Here is a 22,711-nt window from a genome sequence, read left to right on the forward strand (position 1 = left end):
TGTTTTCCTGTGTGATGCTCTATGAAGATCACAACTTCTTTTAAAGAATGGTGCAAGTCATCCACTTAGTAAAGAAACAAAGCATCACGTACCAATTCTGTAAAGAAAATGTTTTATTTAAAGTGTTAAATACCATCACCAGAATGAATTTGATTTACATTAGTTGGTGGTCATTACAGGCCTAATCTGCCCTTTTTTCCCCAACTGTAATTCCCTTTCACTTTTAAAACGTACTATGTACAAGACAGCAGTGATCACTGGAATAGTGCTATTTACATGACTAAATCATAAGTAGAGTTGCAGATGTGTGAAAATTAAAAAAAAATAAATTTTAAAATAAATACTGCATAACGCAAGTATGTACAATCCTTCCATATGGTCGTGTCCTCCTTTTCAAAATTAGAAATAATTTATAGAGGAATATGCATAAAAGAATGTGTGACTGCATCTGATAGTATTAGGAAAACAGTTTTGTATTTTTTTTTTTAAATTCTAGGGGATATCGTAGACTGTATGTCTTTAGCATTTATCTGTTGCTGGTACACAGGTGTCTACAAAACATAGTTTTAACGGTCTGTTCATTAACTTAACATTGATCCATCATATAATCTCAGAATGACAAGACACAGTCTTGATGTGTATCATATTGCACCACATAAAGGAAAAGGCATATAAAGTGATACTGTTGTTACTTTTATGAAACATGGACAGTTTTCTGATGGGCACCATTAATAGGTTTTCAAACAAAATCAGAATAATTCTGTGTGCATGGCCTTAATTTAAAGTTAAATGCAATGTATATTTAAAAAATTATTGCAAGTTTTCACCATTAAACAATAATTATGTATTAAAGGCATATAAAGACCCAGAAAAAGAGAGAAAGTTTATCATTAAATGTAAGCCAGTTACCTTCCCTTTAAATATGAGAAGTAAATGAGCGATCTGGACTTCCAGCACCACCCAATGGTAGTAAATGCCTACTACATGGAGACGGGTATTTTATCATATGTTGACTTTGCATTTAGGCTTGTGGTGATGGTGTCAAATAACTGTTTGATGGTACATGTTCTACTATCTTTAAGGCAATTACAAATCAAAGTTTGACATTTTTATGCAGACCGATGTTCACTAATTACATTGTTGCCATCACAAATATAGACTATGAAAAACCGAACTTTACAGCAGAAGAATTATGAAGAATTAATAATCTTTGTTGGAAGAAAAGGAGTTTCTTTCTTTCTTTATTGAAAGAAAAGGGGTACTTGTGGCACCTTAAGGTGCCACAAGTCCTCCTTTTCTTTTTGCGAATACAGACTAACACGGCTGCTACTCTGAAACTAATCTTTGTTGGTTATTATTACTCTAAATATGTAGCAATTTGTTTGGCTGAGTGCAAATGAAACCGCTGAAATTTAGTTCCTAAAAATCAAACATTTGGTTCATTTTTTTTCCTCTCTCCAAGACCTTCAAGAAATTATAGTTCAACCCTTGAATGAATGATGCTGGTGCTGAAAACAAATTTATTGAAGACATCTTACAATGGCCACATGATTCCAGTATTTTGCTGTAGAATTCAATTTGAAGGTGAGAAAAAGTGAAAATAAGTTACCATGCACTGTACAATTAATTGCAAAAAGTTCAAATATCTTCTTTATCAAATACATGCTGAATTACTTTAATGAACTCCCAAGCCATGTTGCAAAATTCTTTTCAACATGCTTGAAAAAAGTAAGCTCTTAAACAATATTTTTGTCCAAGAATTCAGAAATGCAAAACAATCTGCAACCCTGAACCAAATATGGGGCATAAGAATGCAATAAGTCAAAAGGTAGCAGTTTTAGGATATAATGGATCATTCTGGAAAATAAGAGGGGGGAAAAAGAGCCAAAGGAAGATTCAGAAGAGAGAGAAAGGAGGAAGAAGTGTACAATTTTCACATAATGTTGACCTTTACAAGGCTTGTACCTTTTACATTTAATAAATTTAATATAGTACACTTATTTCTTGTCACATAAACAGAATTTTAAATATTAGCTAGAAATGATCATCTTTTATTTTTAATATATGTCTGCAAAAACACAGATCATGATTGGTTTAAAGAATGATAAACGTGGTGTCTTTGTATCACCCTGTTGCATTCTCTCCCCTTTAAAACCATGCACTAGTGAAATTTACTTTTAAAAATAATATAAATTGTTGAAAATGGCTGATTTATTCTTTTTTTTTTTGCAAGTTGCAGCCCCAAGAAAATAATTTAAGTGTTCAGCTAAATCTGTGTCCATGCAAAAAAGTTTCTTTAATTTCATACAGTACAGTATATCCAAAGAATTTTATTTTTCAGAGAGTCCATCATATCTGGGGTTTCACTGTAGCGATAGCTGGAGTTATGAAGCCTGCCACTATAACTTTTAAAGCATTCTAGTACGAGAGTTTTCTCTGGTCTTTGTTCCATATCACAGCTGACTTTTTTTTTTTTTTTGATGGTCTTACGTTCTTCTGTTGTTCTTCCAACATCATGTTCCACTGACTTGTAACATGGCTTTATGGGGGAGAGGGGTAGCTCCATTTCTGTGGCATAAACAGGCTTTGGGGGGCAGTTAAAAGGGAGCAACAAAATAGATATGCCATTGAAAAGGACTTTTGTTGCATGAAACACATTGATCTTTTAGTTTAATCCATGGCTTCAGATTGGACCAAAACTTAAGCGTCACTGAACTCCAAACCTGTTAGTTCTTTACAGCTCCACTCTTTCACCTGAGGGCCTTCCTTAGTGCACAATGTGTGCAACTTCCTCTGAGAACACAGGATCGCTTGGTAGCCCTAGAAACAGGCTCAGAAGACACAACATTAAGCATGCAGTGTTACCAGGGTTTGCGACCTGTAATTTTTTTTTGTAACGCTGGTTGCTATGACAACAGTTTCACAGCTGCTATGAGCGAGCATAAGAAGGTCCTGTTGAACTTTCAAGAGATGACTGGGAAGCTCTTCTAGTCAGAGGAGCCAAAGTTGGATCTACTAAGGAGGAAGGGGGGAAAAGTTTGAACCATCCAATCACCATATTTGACAGGTCCAGTTCATCTAAAAGTATCTGTGCCACTCCCATAAAAGATTTGTGATCCATACGTCCATAGTCTCCCCAAACAATTATCTGTTGGTAAAGGAAACAAAAGATAGAGAAGTTTCAGCAACAACTACGAAAGCTGTGATCTGATGCAATCAATTCTTCAGATGTAACCAGTTACCTATTCACAAACCAACAATCCTAAAGAAAAATGGCCTATTTGACTTTTGGCGTGGGCTAATCCTGGTTCTGCTATAGTGGTGCAGCCATAGAAGTCCCCTGGGCTGTAAATGTATTTGATCATGTTAAATAAGAACTGAAAGATTGAGGCCCAGTGTGAAATGGAGCCCATATATTACAGACAAAATATGACTGTACAAATGCTACCCACACAGTTTAATGGATGGGAGACTTGACTGACTCCACAAAGTGCTTGACAGCTTTGGAATGAAAGGGGGAATATACCCAGGGCTAGACCCCTCCTCTCCCTGAGCACTCCACCACCTACTGCCCAGCCAAAGGGAGAAGGGAGTAGACTGGCTCCTTGCTCCCCACAATCATTAATCTCAACAAGGGTTCAGGGTTTCCTGAGCCTCTTGCACCATTTTAGCTGAACCCACCCTCCCTCCCAGTAGTTATATAATACAGGAACTGTGTTTCTAGGGCGCCATGAAACTGGTTTAGAGGGTCAGGAAGGATTTTTTTCCCCATCGGTGTCAAACTGGCTGAGGCTTATTAGATTTTTTTCAATTTCCTGGTAGCATGATGGAGACACAGTCAGGTTACACAGGAACAGGAGTTAGGAATTTAACATTAGGAATTTGTATGAATGTTTAGTTCATCACAACTTGCAACCACTGTACAGTGCAGATAAAAGGCCAAAAGGGCCAATGACCAGAAACCAGAGAACTGGGATTTTGCTGGTGGATCTCAGACCTACGGGAAAAGGGGAGACCTGAAGTCTTTGCAGACTGAGGTCCCTTTTTGATACCTTCGGTCTCCTTTACAAGCGGGGAGGATGAGATGATTCAGCAAAGTGAGCTGAATCATAGGGGTAAGCAGTGGAAAGTCTATCCGGTGTTAAGGAATATCTGATAGGAGCCCTGTAAACCCAGTACTAGACCCAAAGGCCTAGTAGAGGGAGATGGGGCAGATGACACCCCACCTGGGTATTAAGTTTAATGAAGTTGTGGCCTTACAATTAAATCCATCCCTGTGCCTGTTCTCATTTGCCTGCGTGTCCCAATCAATGTTCATTCAGCACCTCTTACTGGCTAATCATCAATAGAGCATAAGGCATTGTTATGGTAGCAATCTGCTCAGCAAGGCTTTGAAATAACAGGACTTGTAGAATGAGGCGTGGAAGGAAGTCTTGGGCTCATTCAGTGAGAATTGTACAAGTGAAACATTTTCAGATAGACAAGAATATTGATTTAAATTACCTGTAAAACTTTTCCTTGGGGGCTTTCTTCAAATGACAAAAGTTGCTGATAAAGAGGTTCAAGTGTTTTTCTTGCTACCTTTGTTTTCTTTTTGGCTATGCAGGCTCCATTTTCTAATAGATACACCTTTACATATGGTGCTTAGAGGGGAAGAAAATGAAAAAAAGTAAGTGAAAGGCTAATCCAGATTTTGCAAGCTAGCTGCAATGTTCTATCACCATTTGCTGAGTCCTGTCATTTAGTAGATAAATATCTTTATTAAACAAGTGCTCAAATACAGTATTCAGTAACTATGAACCTTTATCCTTACGTATCATATTCATGTATATCAGATTACAAACCTTCTCTATATTTCTCTCTCTTTTGGTATTGTCTACTTTATGAATCAATTCAGTTTTTGAACTGAAAAAAAATCAAATATTTCTTCAATGAACAGTATGTGCCACAAAACTAGGGTCTGATCCACAGCCCATTAAGTAAATAAAGGACACAGACTTCAATGGGCTTTGGATCAAGCCTCAAATATTTTATGCTCTCAAATAATCTGCAAGACAAAAAGCTGCGGAAAGAAAGATTCTAAACTGATTTCTATTTTGACAGAAGAACTTGCTAAACATGTCACTGTATTGTCCCCTTCATTCAACACTGTATACTAACACAGTAAGACAATATATTGTGAAAAGAGAAGAAAATAAACATCAGGTACCTGTCTTCTTTCTAAGTTATGTATCTATTCCAAGCATTTTGTTAACTTCCTCCTCTCCCTTAAATTACTTATGTCACATCTTCAACACATGCTTCCTTTCCCTTCCCCATAGCCAAGGAGGCATTTGTTGTTATTAAAATAGCTGTTGTCCTTCAATGGGAGCCCAGAGCACAGCACCACCAAAGACATTCGCTGTTAACATTTACTCCTGACGTTGGGGTTGAAACGAAATCTTTACATGTACATGTAGGCTTTCATACCGGGTCAGTACATTTTTACTTTTCAATGTACAACAAATGCTATAACTGACTGCTATTAGCTATCTGTTAATAGATTTCACTCAACTTCAACAGTGAAGCCTCAGAAATTTTTCTGCAGACAGAACTTAGTGTGTTAGCAAGGGATTCCTATTCACAAAAGTATGTTGTTCTTTTCTTACCTGGCAGTGTCTTTGAACCTGGTTTTACAACAAGGCCGCGGGCTCGTATTATTTCTACCTCCAACTGTCCTTTTTTGTCCATCATTCCTATCTGGATATCGCCTGGGAGAGGAAAACGTTGAGATATTGCTATTCAAGAACATCCAATCATATTTAAACTAGTGGCATGTTATGGAATTAATGTATGACATCTTGTTTCTTGCATCTAACACCAACAAAGTCAATAAGGAATTAACTATAATAGATACTTTTTAAAGATTTTTTCCCACTGCTATTTGAGGTCCTGTACAGTACAAAACCCACTACAGATAATATTCTCATCTTGGTTTCTCTCCCCTAATCTACATTACATTTCTTTTTTTCCTTTACATACCCTTCAGTGAGCTAAGAGTCACTACAAGAGCCATTAAAATACATTTGTAAAGCTGTTGCAAACTATTTCCACCATGCTTCTAGTTTAAAAAAATATGCATCAAAAGATGTTTGTACATTTAAAGATTATATGAACAATAACTACACGTTTTTGCATTTAAATAGCACTTTTCACTTGACAATCTCCAGCTGCTCATACCAGTGGGTAAGTAGTAATATCCCCATTTTACAGATGGGAAACTTAGGTACAGAGAGATTAAGGACCAAATTTTCAAAACCGGCCCTCTAGTTTTGAGCGTCTGAATATTTCAATAAGCAACTTTAGTCACCTAGGTCCTGATTTCAGAGCTGTTGAGCATTCACAACAATCACTAATTTCATCTGAAGATGAGGTACTGATTGTTAGAAGACACTTTTGAAAATTTGGCCCTTGGTGACTTGTTCAAGATCATACAACAAGTCAATGGCATGGCCAGAACTAGAACTCAGCTCTCTTGACTCCTAATACTGTTCTTTAATTACTAGACCACAAAGATTGTGCTGAAACTGCAAGACATGAATTCTTACCCATAGATGGTGTTGCCAGCGTTTGGCGTCCTACTAGCTGCGCAGGACCAAGTCCATCCAGAAAATCACTGAACTGACTGTCAGAGGCCAACCGCACACCTGGGAAAATCAGACTAAGGAAACGGAACAGTTTAATGACAGGTTTCAGAGGAACAGCCGTGTTAGTCTGTATTCGCAAGGTGCCACAGGAACAGTTTAAATTACCAATTGCAAGCTCTTTTTAACAACCTCAAACAATGGCAACTCAGCCTCCAGAAGACAGTTGATTAGGGTGATCTAATTCCCATGTTCTTTCCTCCCATTATGACATTTCTCCATCTTGCTGCTTTTTTGTTGCATCAAAGATATTGTCAATTCCTGCGGTATTAACAAGGGCCTGGATTCCACAAGGTACTTAAGCACATATTTGACCTGAAGCACGCGAGCAGTTGCATTGAAGTAAAGTTTTTGGCAAATATTTATTTACATTTTTAAGTGAACTCACTTTGACTGTGTTTGCTCTCTACAAATACTCAACCAAATGAATGCCAGTAATGGCAGAAATGTTTGGTGAAATAGTGAACTTTAATTGAGTGTGCAGATATTCATAGAAACAAATTTCAGAATCACATGCATGTGTATTTGCACCAGAAAACTCTTCTAAGAGTTACACTTATCTAATCAGAGAAGAGAAATGAACCATAAGGCATATATAATTAAACAAAAGAACTCAAATTTCATATATTAAAATTTGCCTGTGAACAACTACAGACCAAAAATTAGTCTCAAAAATTATCTGGTTAATATCTAATACTTTTGACACAATCTTTCTGTGGATGATTTATAAACAGAAAAAGAGGCAAAAACAGGTCACATTAATTATCCATTACACATTATTTTCACAGCTCTAGTCACATAAAAATTATGTTCTTTGATACAACAAGCTCTGTAGAGTATATTGCTTGGTAGAGTATACCATGTTAGTATAAACCATACTTTGTGAGACATTTGTGTAAACTGTTTGTGCAGATTTTATTTAAAGAATTATTTAACTTGGGCCCTCTTGCAAAAGCCTAGTGTAGGAAGTTAAAAACATAGGGCCAAATCTTTACTCTTGCCCACGCCAAAACACACCAAGGGTCACCTTGAGGACTTTCTAACAGGTTATGTCAGTACAGGCAGGCTTATTTGGAAAAAGAAGTAGGTTCAGATTACAGAGCTTATGGATCATGGGAGATCTGCTAGAGGTCCTCTGCCTGAAGTAGGTTTCACAGAATAGAAAGACTCCTGATGGCAGATTCTCCACCAGGTTACAAGAGGTATGATGCATTTACTCCACCCATTTGTATTCCTCCCAACCTGTATGCTCAGAGCCTAGACCCACTGAGAACTCTCTGCAGGTCGTGGTGATGGTGCTGCAAAAGTGACACTAACAACTGAAACATAGGCAGTAGGAAATCCCTCCATATACAAATCACAGAAGAACATTTTAGTATTTGGTTTTACTTGAAAAACCTCCCGCAAGCGAACTGATTTAAATGGGAGTTCTGCCCTGAGTAGGGACTTTAGGATTCAACTCCTGTTTTTTTATAGGACTAGTTTAGTGGAGAAACATAAAACAAGAACATCATAACCAGTCAATCTTACTCACTTTCCCTCAGAACTGTAGCTGTTCATGCTGCCATCTGTAGATTCCCGGCTGGCCTGACGTGTCATCCAGTTTCTCATTTCCACAGCTAGCCCAGTTTCTGTGCTTCTCTGGACAGTGCTCCGCAGCTTCTTACCACCCGCTTCTGTAAAAACAGACCAGAACACTTACGGTATCTCACTATAATAACAGGTTTCAGAGTAGCAGCCGTGTTAGTCTGTATTCGCAAAAAGAAAAGGAGGACTTGTGGCACCTTAGAGACTAACCAATTTATTTGAGCATAAGCTTTCATGAGCTACAGCTCACTTCATCATAAGCTTTCATGAGCTACAGCTCACTTCATCGGATTATGCATCCGATGAAGTGAGCTGTAGCTCATGAAAGCTTATGCTCAAATAAATTGGTTAGTCTCTAAGGTGCCACAAGTCCTCCTTTTCTTTTCACTATAGTAAATAGATCTACTTAGAGGGCAATAATATAGACAATAAACATTACAGAAGGATGCCAAAGTAGGAATATACAAATATGTATTGAAAATACTGTGCACATATATTTGAGCAACAGACACTTTGACACAACAATCAGCAGACTTTGATATTGTAGATCTTTTAAAATATAGCGGTTCTATGAGTTGCTGGTTTTTTATGACAGCACTGAGAGAACGAGAACATAAAAACCCTTGAAATATATTCAACTCACAAAGGTACTTAGATTTAGTGTACTTAAAAATATTTTGTCCTATGATAAATGCACTCTTCTCCAGCGATTCCGTTGAAATGTCACTATTAAACTAAAGCCTACACTATTTCAGAAATGCTCTGATTCAGGCTGAAAAGCATTTGGTTATCATTTGCTAAATGAAGTTATAGATATCTATTAGCGAGGAAAGTGAACAACAAAATACAATCCCTATTTCAAATCTTTCCTTTTCCTTTCCTATTATTTTTAGTTAGTTAGCTTTATCTATGTATTGCAGAAGAAATACAGCTTGTGCTTAGTTTTATGCACAATAATATGGAAATTCTATCTCTATACCTAAAAGTAGACATCAGTGCTTACATATGTTCTATTTTAATTTTAGATACTGAGACAGACAGATGAAGAAAAATTGAATAAAGTAGAATTTGGGAGTAGTGATTTGACTAGGGATTATGATCTATTTCCCCAGGTGGCACACTTGTTGACAGCCTTGACAAAAAAGCTAAGTACTGAAGTGGCATAGAGACTGAACTTCCCTCTTTCATGACTAGAGGTGGTCACTCCAGGTCGTGTCTGAGGTGTTATGGTATCTCTAAATCCAGCGAATGGAGTAGGGAAGCTTGAATTCCAGTTGCTTGGCTCTGTTCTATGGATAAATAGCTGACTTCAGCCTATATACTGCCCAAGGCTTTTACTTTTAATCACTACAGTGATATGATGAATAATAGGACGATTAACTTTGCTGCAAAATTTTGGCCACTCATATGAATTTATCATCCAATAAAACAAAATCAGTTTTTGTTACATCAAAACTAACTACGTCCATCAATATCAATAAACATAAATGCAAGAACTAAGAGCTTTGTATTAGCTATGAAAAATGAAGGGCAAAGGGTGACAATTTCATTTGTATCTACTTGTACTGTTCCAAGTGTCTACTTGTTTTATTATTTAGATTAAACTAATAGAAGTTGACAGCCGACGTCCAACATTGGTCCAGAATTGATCTAAAATCCAGTTACTATGACAGGAACAAAAGAATATTCTTACACAGCTACATGGACAAACAGGCATCTACCCTGCATTACAGCGGAGGCCACATAAAAGGTTCACAATATCGGAAGCTCCATACTCTTCACATTAAGAGACTTGTGATATTACACTTTTTAAAAAATGTTCTTTGCCCCATTCAGTGTTAGTTTTTGTTCAGTTTATATTTAAGTACGGATCGTTTCCAAGTCAGTGTTGTTATACTCTCTAATGCAAACACGATAGAACACTTCCACTGTGCATGATTCTACAAGGTCACTATAATACACCTTCAGAATGGTCTTTTGGTCTTGTCCTTAACTGTTGTTAATCATGTAAGGAAGAGTGAGAATTCTAAATCTATTTGCCTTGACGCTTCAACTAAACGTACATTAAAAATGAACACATATGTTGCAACTTGATTTACTGCGAAATTATGGAAGAGGCATAAGAAACAGCAGAGCAACAGCTGCTCAAGGCTCAGCGCATGTACACCTATTTCACTAGCTGTTCTGCGTGTGGCTATTGGGGTTTCTCATTTTAAAATATTCTTTTCCCATATTCATTTTATCTGAAACAAGTGATTCAGTTCAGATGAGAGGCCGGAGTGATGGCTAAGTAGAAGAAGGAACATTGCTGTTGCGTGGATGTTACCAGTCCAAAGCTAACCTAAACCTTTATGTGTATGTATAAATTCCTAATCTGGAATAATTTAAAACACCCTCATCATCCCCAGCCCTTGACTGGGGTTGAAAGAAAGTTGTATGAGGAATCATTGGTAAGCACTCAACAGAAGTCAATTTAGAGTTGTCTGATGGTCTCAAAAGAGGCTGTCTGCCTTTTTAACTGCACAATACCACACCTTTATTTTTTCTGGGTCTTTCTGAGCAGCTTCCTTTTCTCTTTTCCTCTCTGTACTCACTTGTATTTGCATTAGTATTAGTGACAGTTATGCCTGTGTACCCATAAGGAGAATATATCCTCTGTCTTGCCCCTTGTTACTTTAATGGTGAAAATAGTAAGGGTTGAATTATCAAACTGTAATTGTTGTTAAGTGACTCATTGTAAAATACAACAAATATAAAACCCATAATAGTTGAAATTCACATTTCATGTGATCATCATTTATCTAAGAAAATCTAAGTGGAACAGTTAATAAACCAAGAATGCAGTTTTATAGTTGTACAGAAAAAGTATTTCTGACATTAAGGCAGAAATATATACTACAAAAAAAACGTAACTTGTGCTAAATCTTTAGTTGCTTATTTGGCCAAAATGAAGCAAGGATAGACCCACAATACTTATGATGGAACACTTTCTGAAATTTTTGCCCATAGCTAAAAGGAGTAAACCTCAATTCATCACTCTGCAAAGTAAACTACAGTACAGTTGCTGATTTGGGAATATAAAAACACACTAAATATAATCACAACTTCTGATCTTTTATCTTTAACTAACTCCTAAACACTTTAACCTAGCTATGGCTAACTTTACTGATATTGTTACAGCACTGAGTTCATGCACTGGAACCCAAGAAGTGGGTTATTTCTGTTAGGAGAGAAAAATAAGTAGATGGCAAATGTAGGCTTATTAAATTATCCTAATCTACTTTTCTTTACAAATGTACAATTCCTTATAATAGGATATGAACAGACAGCAACTCTCCCTGGCTATTTTCCAGAGTCACAGTAATGTTCTCAAACCTCATGCATTATGGGCCTGATTCACAATTGCCTTGTACTTTGCATAGTCATCTACACCTGTGCAGAGTGAGTATAAAATGCTATCATATTAGAATGGTACCATTTTACATCCACCTTGAACTGTGTATGCACAGACTACACAAAGTACAAAGCAGTGGTGAATCATGCCCACCCCAAACTATTAAAATCCCTAAAAAATTAGAGCAAGTAATTTTGTTGAATAAAACTCTTATTTGATATAATCTATATGAGGATTAGAGAAGGAGATATATATCCCCATCACTCAAACCATTCAACTCCAAGACTTTAATTTTGTTAGTTAGCGAGGTCAATAGCTGATCATCTTTAGAGACAGTCTATGTCAAAACTACTATGATCATGGTATTTCTGGATTATGCTGTTAAATGCATTCATATAATTTTAGGTGGTATACTCTCTTCATGTGCTCATCAATGTTAACAGGAATTCTGCAGTGTCCTGGATAGAATACACTTCCGTAAATTGTAAATGTTGTATATATTTAGGAGAAATCCTACCTTTTAAAAAATTGTTTTTATTGCAGTTTTATTACTATTTACATATATTAGAAAAGTAAACATTTGAAACATGCAGTAATCATCATAAAACCAATCTCTACCCAACTCTTGTTTATTGTTAGAGTTGCAAAGGACCATTATACACATTATCAGCAGGATCTGGGTAACATTTTTGAGCAATGTAGAGAGTGTTTAAATAACTCACCACCCTCTGTTAGGACTTAATGAGAGAAATCTTGCCAAAATAGTTGGATGACATTACTGACATTACACAAATTAGACACAATCCTAAAGCCTATTTTTGCAGGTGAGATATAACAGATGAATATCTATACGATCCCAGCCAGCACAAAGAACATTATTTAAACAGACCCCTTCTGCCAAGGTTTAGTCCCAAACACTCTCCTAGATACAGTGCAAGTTTCACAATATAGTGGGGACTGCAGGTGTTTTCAAACCATTCTGCTACACATTTGTAACTCCAGCTGAAACAATGGTGCCATGGAGTTTTACTAATCTGACTATATGGGAAACATCATCAAAGTCAAAAGTTTTAAAGCTCTATCCAGTCACTTAAGTCAAATATTCAGGTTGCGTTATGCTCTGACGCTAATAGGTCTAATAAATGTCAGTCAGCCAGCAGATCTTTTCTAATTTTCTCCCTTGGTTTTCCTGGTAGACTTGGGTCCCAGAATATGCAAGTTATGTTTCAGTCACATTTTTAGTTTTGCTCAAACTGTTTCAGCATTTTTAAAAGAAGATCTAGACATCTATGTTGCCTTCATCACCACGGTATCTGAGTGTAGTTGGTTAAGTCCACTTGGGGGTGGGGACAGAGGTACAAGCTGCCTGAAATCACCTCCAGCTCTGCCAGAATAGCTGAAAAAAGCAGGTGACGCTGGTCAGGAAGGGGCTAGGTCCAGGGCAACTGAGGGCTTTGCTGATTCAGTGCATCTTCTAGGCGACTTTGCCAAGCTGCTGTTTAACATCATACACCAATATCACAATACCATTTAGCAGAGGAAGTAAAAGTGTTTTTATGAAAAAAGCCAAACTGCAAAAACCTGGGAGTCCAGAGTGCAGAGGTCTGGGTGGGGTATTTTTATGACCAACTGCAAGGGACTGGGTGGGGTGTTTTTATGAAAAAAAAACAAACTCCAAGCTGAATCCCTTATACTCCGACTGGGGGTCTGGCATGTGGGGAAGGGTGGGAGGCAGGGAGATGCCTGGGTCCTCTGGAAAAGGTTGCAAGGGGAGGAGGTCCCCAGTCCAAAGGAGTATAGGATGAGAAGGCCAAGGGAGGGCTGCTGGGGGGCAAATGGGGAGCAGCCCCTAATCAGAATTAATCTCTTTTCACTATGTTAGAATGTGTTTCTCTTAACCAGGGTAGATTCACTGGTCCACTCCAGCTCCTATGCCACATTTTGGCAATCAAAACCTGGTCTGATCAGCCAGTTAAATTGGGGGCTTGTCTACACTACAGACACTACTGCAGCACATTTATGGTGCTGCAACTGTTCTGCTGGAGCGCAATAGCATAGATGTGTTAAGTGGCGGAAGGTGTTTTTCTGTCGCTGTAGTTAATCCACCCCCCCCGAACGAATTCTTCCTTTGAGCTAGCTAGCAGTGTCTCTAGTGGGGTTTAGGTCGGCTTAACTAGTTCACAGCCCTGAGCAACATAATTAGATCAACCTAAGTGTTAGGTGTAGACCTAATTTGCTAATGTTAATGAAATGGCAAAAATTAACTGAAGTATACCAATGAGCATGTCCTTATATGGGGAAGGATCAAATCTTATCCAAACACTGTGTGTATCTCAGTAGTATTTAGAAGATGTTTCAGTTGTTGGTGATGGCTGGCTTTGTATCTAGGTCAGGTAACATATCTATGATATGGAAGCACACATACCATCAGTGCCTGACTAAGGCCTTGGGAACCATTTAGACCAGTGGATCCCAAACTTTAATAACCTGTGAAACCCTTTCAATAAAATGTCAAGTCTCACAAACCCCCTCCTAAAAATGAATATTTCCAGGGATTTTCTCCTTTACCTGAATATAAATTATAAAAGCAGTCATCTTGGAAACATAAAATTTGTTTTTATGACATGCTTATTACACACTATTTGTTAATTATTATTTATCATTACAGTATTTTTATTACATTATGAAAACCGCAACACTGTTCCAAGATCTCACTTTCGTAGCTTGTATCACTTTGAATAAGACTGTTATAAGACAAGGCTCCTGTGTTTCATCAAGGAGTATCAGATGTGAAACAGCATGAAGGTATTTAAGAAGCTAACTCAAAGAGTTCCTCCTATGCAAGCATTTAGGTCTTGAGCAGTCCAGGCAAACAACGCACGTTACAACAAAGCTTAAACTTGTTCTTCATAATAATTTTAAAAACAACACTAGCTGCCTATTTAATTTTAAAAACAGCAAAAAATATCCACCTCCCTTTCCATTTCTTATAAGGGTCTTGAAGTTTAAATCTCCTCAGTGTGATAGATACGCTTGTTTCGATCTGTTTAGCTCTTGGAAGTCCAGGGGCTCCGGGCTGCCGGCCCCGTCCTGCCTTGGGTCCCTAGGGACAGCTCTGTCCGCCATTAAAGAATTTTTTCCCGAGAACCCCCGTAACATTTTGCAAACCCCAGTTTGGGAACCACTGGTCTAGACTGATGGTGGCATTGCTGGCATGTAAGATGTGTGAAGTTACACACTGCAGTGAAAATCAGGCTGTGTCCACACTGTGGTGTGGACATACTTGTGGTAGTGAAAATCAGGCCTTCGTTCTGCCAGAGCCCAGAAAAAGCTCAGCAAACTCAAACTCACCATTTTTACATCATGGAAGAAGCTCGCACTGTGGAAGTGTGGCCATCTAAAAAGGTTTCTAACAAACTCAAGTCACAGGGTGAATTCCTGAGTGCTATGAAATCAGTGTCAAAATTCCCATTCATTTCAATGGGGCCAGGATTTCATATTCAAAAGTGGCTGGATTAGACAGGTGGAGATTGTCACCCAAACTTTTCTCCATGCTAAATGTGATTTCATTTTGTTCCAAATATCAAACACTTCTTTCAGTAGGGGCTAAACTTTTAACTTTCAGTTAATGTGACACATTAATGCTAAAAAAAAATCCTTTGATAGCATCTATATGTGACTCAAGCTTTGCTCTAATACCATATGGATGTCTACTGGGGTGTGTGTGCATGTGTGTCCACCATACACTTCTCTCTGGCTGTCTAATCTAGAATTAGCTTTAATAATGTTTTTTTTACTATACATACCATAGATAAAAATAATAATGAAATAAAATGTTATTCAGAATAAATAACTGGCTGAAACGTCAGTGTCCACATAGATTCTTCAACAGAGAGGCAACTAGGAAACATAAAGCACTCTGTGTACTGTAAAAGTTGCTCAATTTCTTAGCTCTTATTCGTGATTGTTACAATCATTATATCTCAGCAATACAATGTGTTTGATAAATACTGACTAAAGGCTAGCTTTTCCAGTCTGCTAAGTGGCGCAAAGTAGTCTTAAAGTGGCTGGAGATTGCCAGTGGGGAATTCTCCCTGTGCAGGGGAACTCTGAGTTACCTCTGCCACCTTCTATTCCCAACCGCCACACCCTGCGGGCATTCTTGAAGACAGGCTGAGGAGGGGATGTGGTGAAGTAGAGCAAGCTTTGTTACACCCAATTGGCCACTGTCATAAATTCTCTCTGACATAAGTTAAGACTGCCTATGGGCAGGACCTAACTTACACTGAGGGTCAGGTGATTTTTGAATCAGGGAGCTCTGTATGTCCATCCTTCTCCACTATATTTGAGCACAACTTGGATGTAGTGGGGAGTCAGGACCTAAATCTTTCTATAATCAATTTCCCTTGGGCTATGTTCTCTCAAACATGGTATTAAAAATAGTAGCTTAACTCTTAAAAAATTTGATTGACTTACACTTTGCTCACTTCTATAATAAAGATTATTATCCACATTGTATCTTTTCAGATGTAAAAATACATATATGTGTATTCAATTCAATGGTTTATGGACCAAAGGTCCTCTAGTCAGTTTCACAAATCCACACTGAAGTCCGGAGAGACAGATTTTCCATTTGTACTAGTATGTCTCATTTAGCTGAAAATTTTTGTAAAAGCTCATATGGTGAGACATCTATCTTTTCCCTACGCACCACATGCAGCAGTTATTCCACCTCGGGGCTGGAACAGTTTACTCATGAAATGAATTTGGGATCTGCACTTTCAGATGACTGCATACAAAGATCATGGAGGGGAGAGGTTGTTTGCGTATACTGCTCACTTTGGCTCAAACCACACCTACTTATGGGATCTGACAACACATCAAAGTCATGATATAAAATGTTTCAGAATATGGCAGATCCTGATCTGTGTGCGGAGGCTATTTGGAGTCCATCATAGACATCTAATGTCTATTTTCACAGATTCACTGAATGTGTTTGAGAGATGAATTTGACTTCCACGCCTTTTCACTCCCTTTATCTCCTCATGTGTATCCAAAATATTAGGCAGCAGAAACCCAAATTCACAAAAATTATATGGGAAACATATTTCAATGGTCTCATTTAAATTACATGAGAATCGTTGTCGTCTATGGTTGAGCTCAGAATATGGTTAGTTACTAGAGGTTAACAAAATACTGAAAAGTGTACATACATCTCTTTTTTGTTCTGATACAGAGTCAAAAACAATCAGGATGGGAAAATATACAAACTGATATTACAAAGTAAGTAAAGGAAGGATTATATATATGTCAATTGATTTTTAATTAGATATTCTAGTTGTTCCTCTACTGACTTACTATCCATTCATTGGACAAGTTCTTTAAGGTGGTTGAAATTTCATGAAATTACCAATCCTCAGTTCTTAACATACAAAGGCACCTGCTGAATAGTAATTATTAGTAAGAGAAACAAAGTAAGTAAAAATAAATAAAATAAGTAGGTGCACCAATACCATGGTGATGAGACAGGATACATATAATAATTGTAACCCATGCTAGAAAATGAAAGAACTGTTCTGAAATGTACAGAGATGTTCTCTTAACAGGAAAATCTAAATACATTTAGCATAATTGATGGTAATTTAATTGCTTTAAAAACAGCATGTTTTTAACAGAAATTTTTGGAGCATATTTTAATTACTATTCCTTTAAACATAAACCTTAAATTCCTTGTGATAAATGCCGATGAAATTTAAAATAGTTCTACCTGTAAAATTACGAAAATGCCAATTTATTTTTTTTCTGAAGTCAATTTTCAAAACATGAGCTGAAGAAAAGTCATTTGTAGCCAAGCAAGAATTTGGTATTATGCATAAGTACATACATTTTCTATGCATACACTCCAAATGGGAAATGATAAAGATACAATTTTGTTTTTCAGGTTCTGTGTTCATTGGGTAGCTCAGTATTCCTTATTTTCCATTATAATAATCTATTTTAACTACAGTCAAATCTGACTTGACTTAATTTACTACTGTTATTTGGGAAAATATATTTCCACTATTTTTCTGGTAAGGGTCTGATCCTGTAACTCACATAAGTAATTCATATTTATGCTAATAGTCCTACTGAATTGACTGGGGCTACTTTCATGAATGGAGATTATTTACATGAGGCAGGATTTACAGGATCTGGCTCTAAAACTAGGTCTTCTGCCTATATTCATAAAATGAATTACTAAGGAAGTGTTAAATAGGGACAGTATTTAATTATTCAAAACGGATTGTAACTGTTTTGGAACTGGTGTGTTAACTACAGAGTAAGAACTGTTGGCAAGCTCAATATTGAGACTGTATTTACTACTCTCCAGACAGTTTACTAAAGAAAATGAAACCGAAAAACCCAGAAACATTTTACAGTATAAATAATGCTTAGCAAATGATCTAATATCAAAATTACTCTTAACGGTTTCACTGACCATGTAAAAGGCTCCTTCTAAATTACAGCTCAGTTCTGATTTACAAAACAGTGTGTCATTAATTACACTCTGAACACAAAGAATTCCTAGCGTATTATTAGTTGTAATAACAGACAACAGATTCAATTCTATATACCTGGGGCGTTCAGAATGTAAACAAGAAGCAATTTAAAAACGGAAAACAATCTACCGTCGAGGTCCTTAGCACTATTCTCTTCTAAATGGGGAAAAGCGAAGCCTGACAGTAAAGCCCTGAGCTGGTTTTGCACGTTAGTCGCCTCATCCTATAAGAATCCAACCACGGCTTTAAACAGCAAAAGTGACACTTCTGACCACTTGCTTGAGGATTGCAGGGACAACGCCCACCAGCGGCCCGGCGCCCCCCGGCCAGCACGGGGCCCGGCGCAGCGCGCTCTCCAGCCCGGCAGCCCGGAGCGGAGCTCCCGGCACACAGGGAGGGCTGCGCGCTCTCTGCTCTCACTCCTGCCCGGTGTCACCGCAAGGTTCAAGGTCCCCCCCGCCCCGCACAGCTCCTGGGAGTTGGCTAAACCGCACGGGGCATCCCCGCCGCCCCCTTCCAGCCGAGCTCCCCCTGCAGCGCCCATCCCCGAGCCCCGCGCCGCCCGGCTCCTCACCGCCATCGTCCTCCTCCTCCTCCAGGGAGCCCATGCAGGGGAAGTAGACGGCGAGCGCCTCGAAAGAGGCGGAGAGGCTGCTCCGGCTCGGGGACCTCTCCACGCTGCGCCCCGCGCGCGGCCCCTGCCGGCCCATCCTGGACGAGCCGGACCTGCCTTTGGCGCGGTACAAGAAGCGAGGCGTCTTGGCGGCTTGCGCAGCCCGGCAGCAGGTGCCGTCGGAGCCTGGGCAGCGGGGACGGGGCAGGCGGCCCCTTTCCCCGGGCTACGGGGAGCGGCCGCGCTCCCGGGCTCGGCGCTAGACCCAGCTCTTCTCTGCCCTCTGCGGCTGGCTCAGGGGAGAGCGAGCGGCGGCGGCGTCCAGCCGAGCCCGGGAATTAGCCGTCAGCGAGCCCTGCCTCCGGGACTGCTGCCGCGGGTCGGAGCCGGAGCCAAAGCCATGTCGTGTGCAGCTCGCCTGCGGAGCGCCCAGGTCGCAGCTGGGAGTCGATACTGAGTGCTCGGTGCGACGGCAGGAGACCAGCCAGCCCCTGCTCCGCCGGCGCTCACAAAGCGCTCAGCAGACTCTCTGACGACTCCTCTCTCTGTTAATAGTTAAGCCAGCGAGCGAGTCCCGTCCCCCCCCCCCCCCCCCAACCCAGAACTTGGAGCAGCGGGAAGAGGGCCGCAGGCTAAGAGAGGAGACAGTGCTCGAGAGAGCAGCGGGTGTCAAGGTTTTCTTTTATCACATTTGTCGGTCTACTTTACTTTTTCGATAGGGGGCTCCAAGGGAGCAGCACTCCTGCCGCTGCTCAGTCCCTAAATGTCACGTGTCTTGTCAGCACTTCTGTTGGACTTCATAGTTGGTGCTTTGGCCACACTTTTCACCCCAACCTTGCTAAATGGTATCAGAACATTTAGAATCACTGTCTCCTTGGTGGTGCAATCTGTTAGCATTATTAATAGAATATGTAGTACTTGGATATTAAGCACAAAACAACCGAAAGAACTGGCTATCGTCAAAAAGGGCTAGTTTTTACTGTTGTAAAACTATTTAATGAAAAAAGAAAAGGAGTACTTGTGGCACCTTAGAGACTAACCCATTTATTTTTGTTCATCTTTAAGGTGCCCTAAGTACTCCTTTTCTTTTTCCGAATACAGACTAACAGGGCTGCTACTCTGAAACCTGTATTTAATGAATTATTCTACAACAGTCTGTGACAATGCAAAAAAGGCAGCAAGCTGACAAAACTGCTTTAGAACTCATACAAGTGCAGCTTTCTGACTGGCTCTTTTATGCTCATATATATCATGCCCAGTAAATGAAACATTAATTGTTTTTAATGTTATGTATTAACTCCTCAGTAATAAATTATTATTATGTAGGGTCTGAATGCAAAGTGTCTAACTCTGACGTTCATGCAGGATCTGGTCATTGGAGCAAATTTTTATTGAGTTGGTCTTTTCAAATGAATATTCATGTCTAGATAATAAGAAGTTATAAATGCTCAGTATTATCCGATGAAGTGAGCTGTAGCTCACGAAAGCTTATGCTTAAATAAATTGGTTAGTCTCTAAGGTGCCACCAGTACTCCTTTTCTTTTTGCGAATACAGACTAACACGGCTGCTACTCTGAAACCAATATTATTATTCTTCCACTATGGTAAACAATCACATTTGGATGGAACATATGATCCTCTGCACTTATAAAAAGTTATTCTTGTGTATTTGTAATCCGCTAGCTATTTTTAGAGTGTGCATCACATTTTTTATTTCCAACTCATTATAATCTAGTATTCCTAATAAGTTATGTTAGATATGACTAAATGAAAAAAGAGAATGAGCCAAATAAATGGAGAAAACCTCTCTCTTCTTCCGTGAGCAACTAAACAAGAAAAAACTGACATTAAAATTTCCACAAGAGAGTACACAATTGAATGTTAAAATGAGTCTAGGGGTATGTCTACCCTGCAATATAAGCCTAGGGTTCGAAATCAGGCTCAAGCCTAACTTTTGTCTACACACAAATCGCACTAACCAAGGGTTTGGACCCAGGATCCTACGGAGGTGGAGGATGTGCACCTGACTCAAGTCCTGTTGCTCTGCAGTGTAGATGCAGCCCCACTGCACTCATGCTTTGGAAGTCTGCCAAAACTATTGAGTTTACTAACCCTGTGCTTGCATTGCAGTGAAGACATACCCTGTGGCAAATTCTGTCTGTAACAGCACATGCTGCATTGATATTCAGCCACTCATATTACATAATTTTCCTTATATTTCACAAGGCTATGTATCACTATATTTTTATTAGAACAAAAAAAACCAGATATTCCATACAGTACATTTTAAATTATGCATATTTCTTGTCAATGATAAACCTACTTGAGCCTGTTTGTCATTTATGCTTAGACACCTCCCCCTCCCGCCCCCTGTACACCCTGGGGCAGCATAAAGGGGCTTTAAAGTGGATGTAAATGTAATTTATGCCACTTCAAAGCCCCTTTTCACTGCCAGAGCTGTGTAAAGGGGCCATATATATTAGTTTCTGTTATAAAATCATCAATAACATTTAAGGGCTAAATTCCACCAGGAGTGTGTGTGTGTGTGTGGGGGGGGGGGGAAATAGCAAAGTAACACATTGTGCACATTATTGGTTCTTTCTATATAAGTGGGATAACAGGTCCAATTTACCAAATAATGGATTCATCAGAGCTAACAGTGACAGAATTCTCTCTAGTTAATCCTCTCCACCTTGGACTATTCTGCATCATATTCAGTTACTTGCAAACTACAGATAAACTTGGTTTCAAGCTAAGGATGGAATGCAAGTCAACATTTTTTGTTTGCAGCTCACTCTACAATTTAAATATATCCTAAAATACAAAAATAAACTCTAAAATACAGTATAAAATCAGGTTTCAGAGTAACAGCCGTGTTAGTCTGTATTCGCAAAAAGAAAAGGAGTACTTGTGGCACCTTAGAGACTAACCAATTTATTTGAGCATAAGCGTTCGTGAGCTATAGCTCACTTCAGTATGCATCCGATGAAGTGAGCTGTAGCTCACGAAAGCTTATGCGCAAATAAATTGGTTAGTCTCTAAGGTGCCACAAGTACTCCTTTTCTTTTAGTATGAAATCAGTGGCTAAAAGGCTTGTGGGTCAAGTTTTCTACACTTTTATACCTGTCTTCAAATAAATGGTTGAAGCAGAGATGTAAAATGGCCTTTGCATTTGCAGATCATTCCGCCTATTAATATAAACTAAAGTGCACTAAAAATAAAATATTTGATATGTGCAAGTACTGCAAAGTTCTGAACAGAATTGTCCATGGTTTGATTTATTTTAGTTTTCACTAAAGAGTCCTTTTGGGATATGGAATGTAAAAAACAGTAAATCTTAGTTGAACTATCACTGATTTCCATAAAAAACTGTTGCATAAAAATTAAAAGAAACATGACAGGGACACACAGGGAAAAAGAAAAGGAGTACTTGTGGCACCTTAGAGACTAACAAATTTATTTGAGCGTAAGCTTTCGTGAGCTACAGCTCACTTCATGGGATGCATGCAGCGGACAATACAGTGGGGAGATTTTATATACACAGAGAACATGAAACAATGGGTGTTATTATACGCACTGTAACGAGAGTGATCAGGAAAGGTGAGCTATTACCAGCAGGAGAGAAAAAAAAACCATAAAACACTGGTTGAGCAACTACAACTGTGACTTTTACAGAAGCCTGGACAAACAATAGAATCTGCTTTCAAGCATGCCACACGATTTACACCATTTTAAAATCTATTTCTGCCATTTTCCCTAAAGCCTTATCAGGATATTTGTAGCACCCCTTTTGTATTACAAAAAAGAGGCAATATAAGCTACTGGACAGAGTACGGAGTTGTGAGATAAGAATTCCAGAGTTCTGATACTGGTTCTAGCACTGACTTACTGTGTG

At 38.8% G+C, this 22,711-nt stretch overlaps 1 protein-coding gene across 50 annotated transcripts in view; it reads right to left on the bottom strand.

Annotated features, from left to right (window-relative positions):
* Positions 1 to 1,500: 1,500 nt before the first annotated feature.
* Positions 1,501 to 22,711, bottom strand: part of RIMS2 (regulating synaptic membrane exocytosis 2) — a 737,322-nt gene continuing 716,111 nt past the window's right edge. For all 50 annotated transcript variants that reach the window (XM_075125014.1, XM_075124984.1, XM_075124982.1 and 47 more), the window contains 5 exons: positions 8,218 to 8,359; positions 6,588 to 6,700; positions 5,649 to 5,750; positions 4,504 to 4,643; positions 1,501 to 3,148 (listed from right to left, as the gene is read on the bottom strand). In XM_075125014.1, the coding sequence (XP_074981115.1) occupies positions 2,930 to 3,148; positions 4,504 to 4,643; positions 5,649 to 5,750; positions 6,588 to 6,700; positions 8,218 to 8,359 (716 nt within the window). In that variant the 3' untranslated portion in view covers positions 1,501 to 2,929. The remainder of the gene's footprint in view (positions 3,149 to 4,503; positions 4,644 to 5,648; positions 5,751 to 6,587; positions 6,701 to 8,217; positions 8,360 to 22,711) is intronic.

This window comes from Caretta caretta, chromosome 2 (genome assembly GCF_965140235.1).
Source record: "Caretta caretta isolate rCarCar2 chromosome 2, rCarCar1.hap1, whole genome shotgun sequence".
NCBI lineage: Eukaryota > Metazoa > Chordata > Testudines > Cheloniidae > Caretta > Caretta caretta.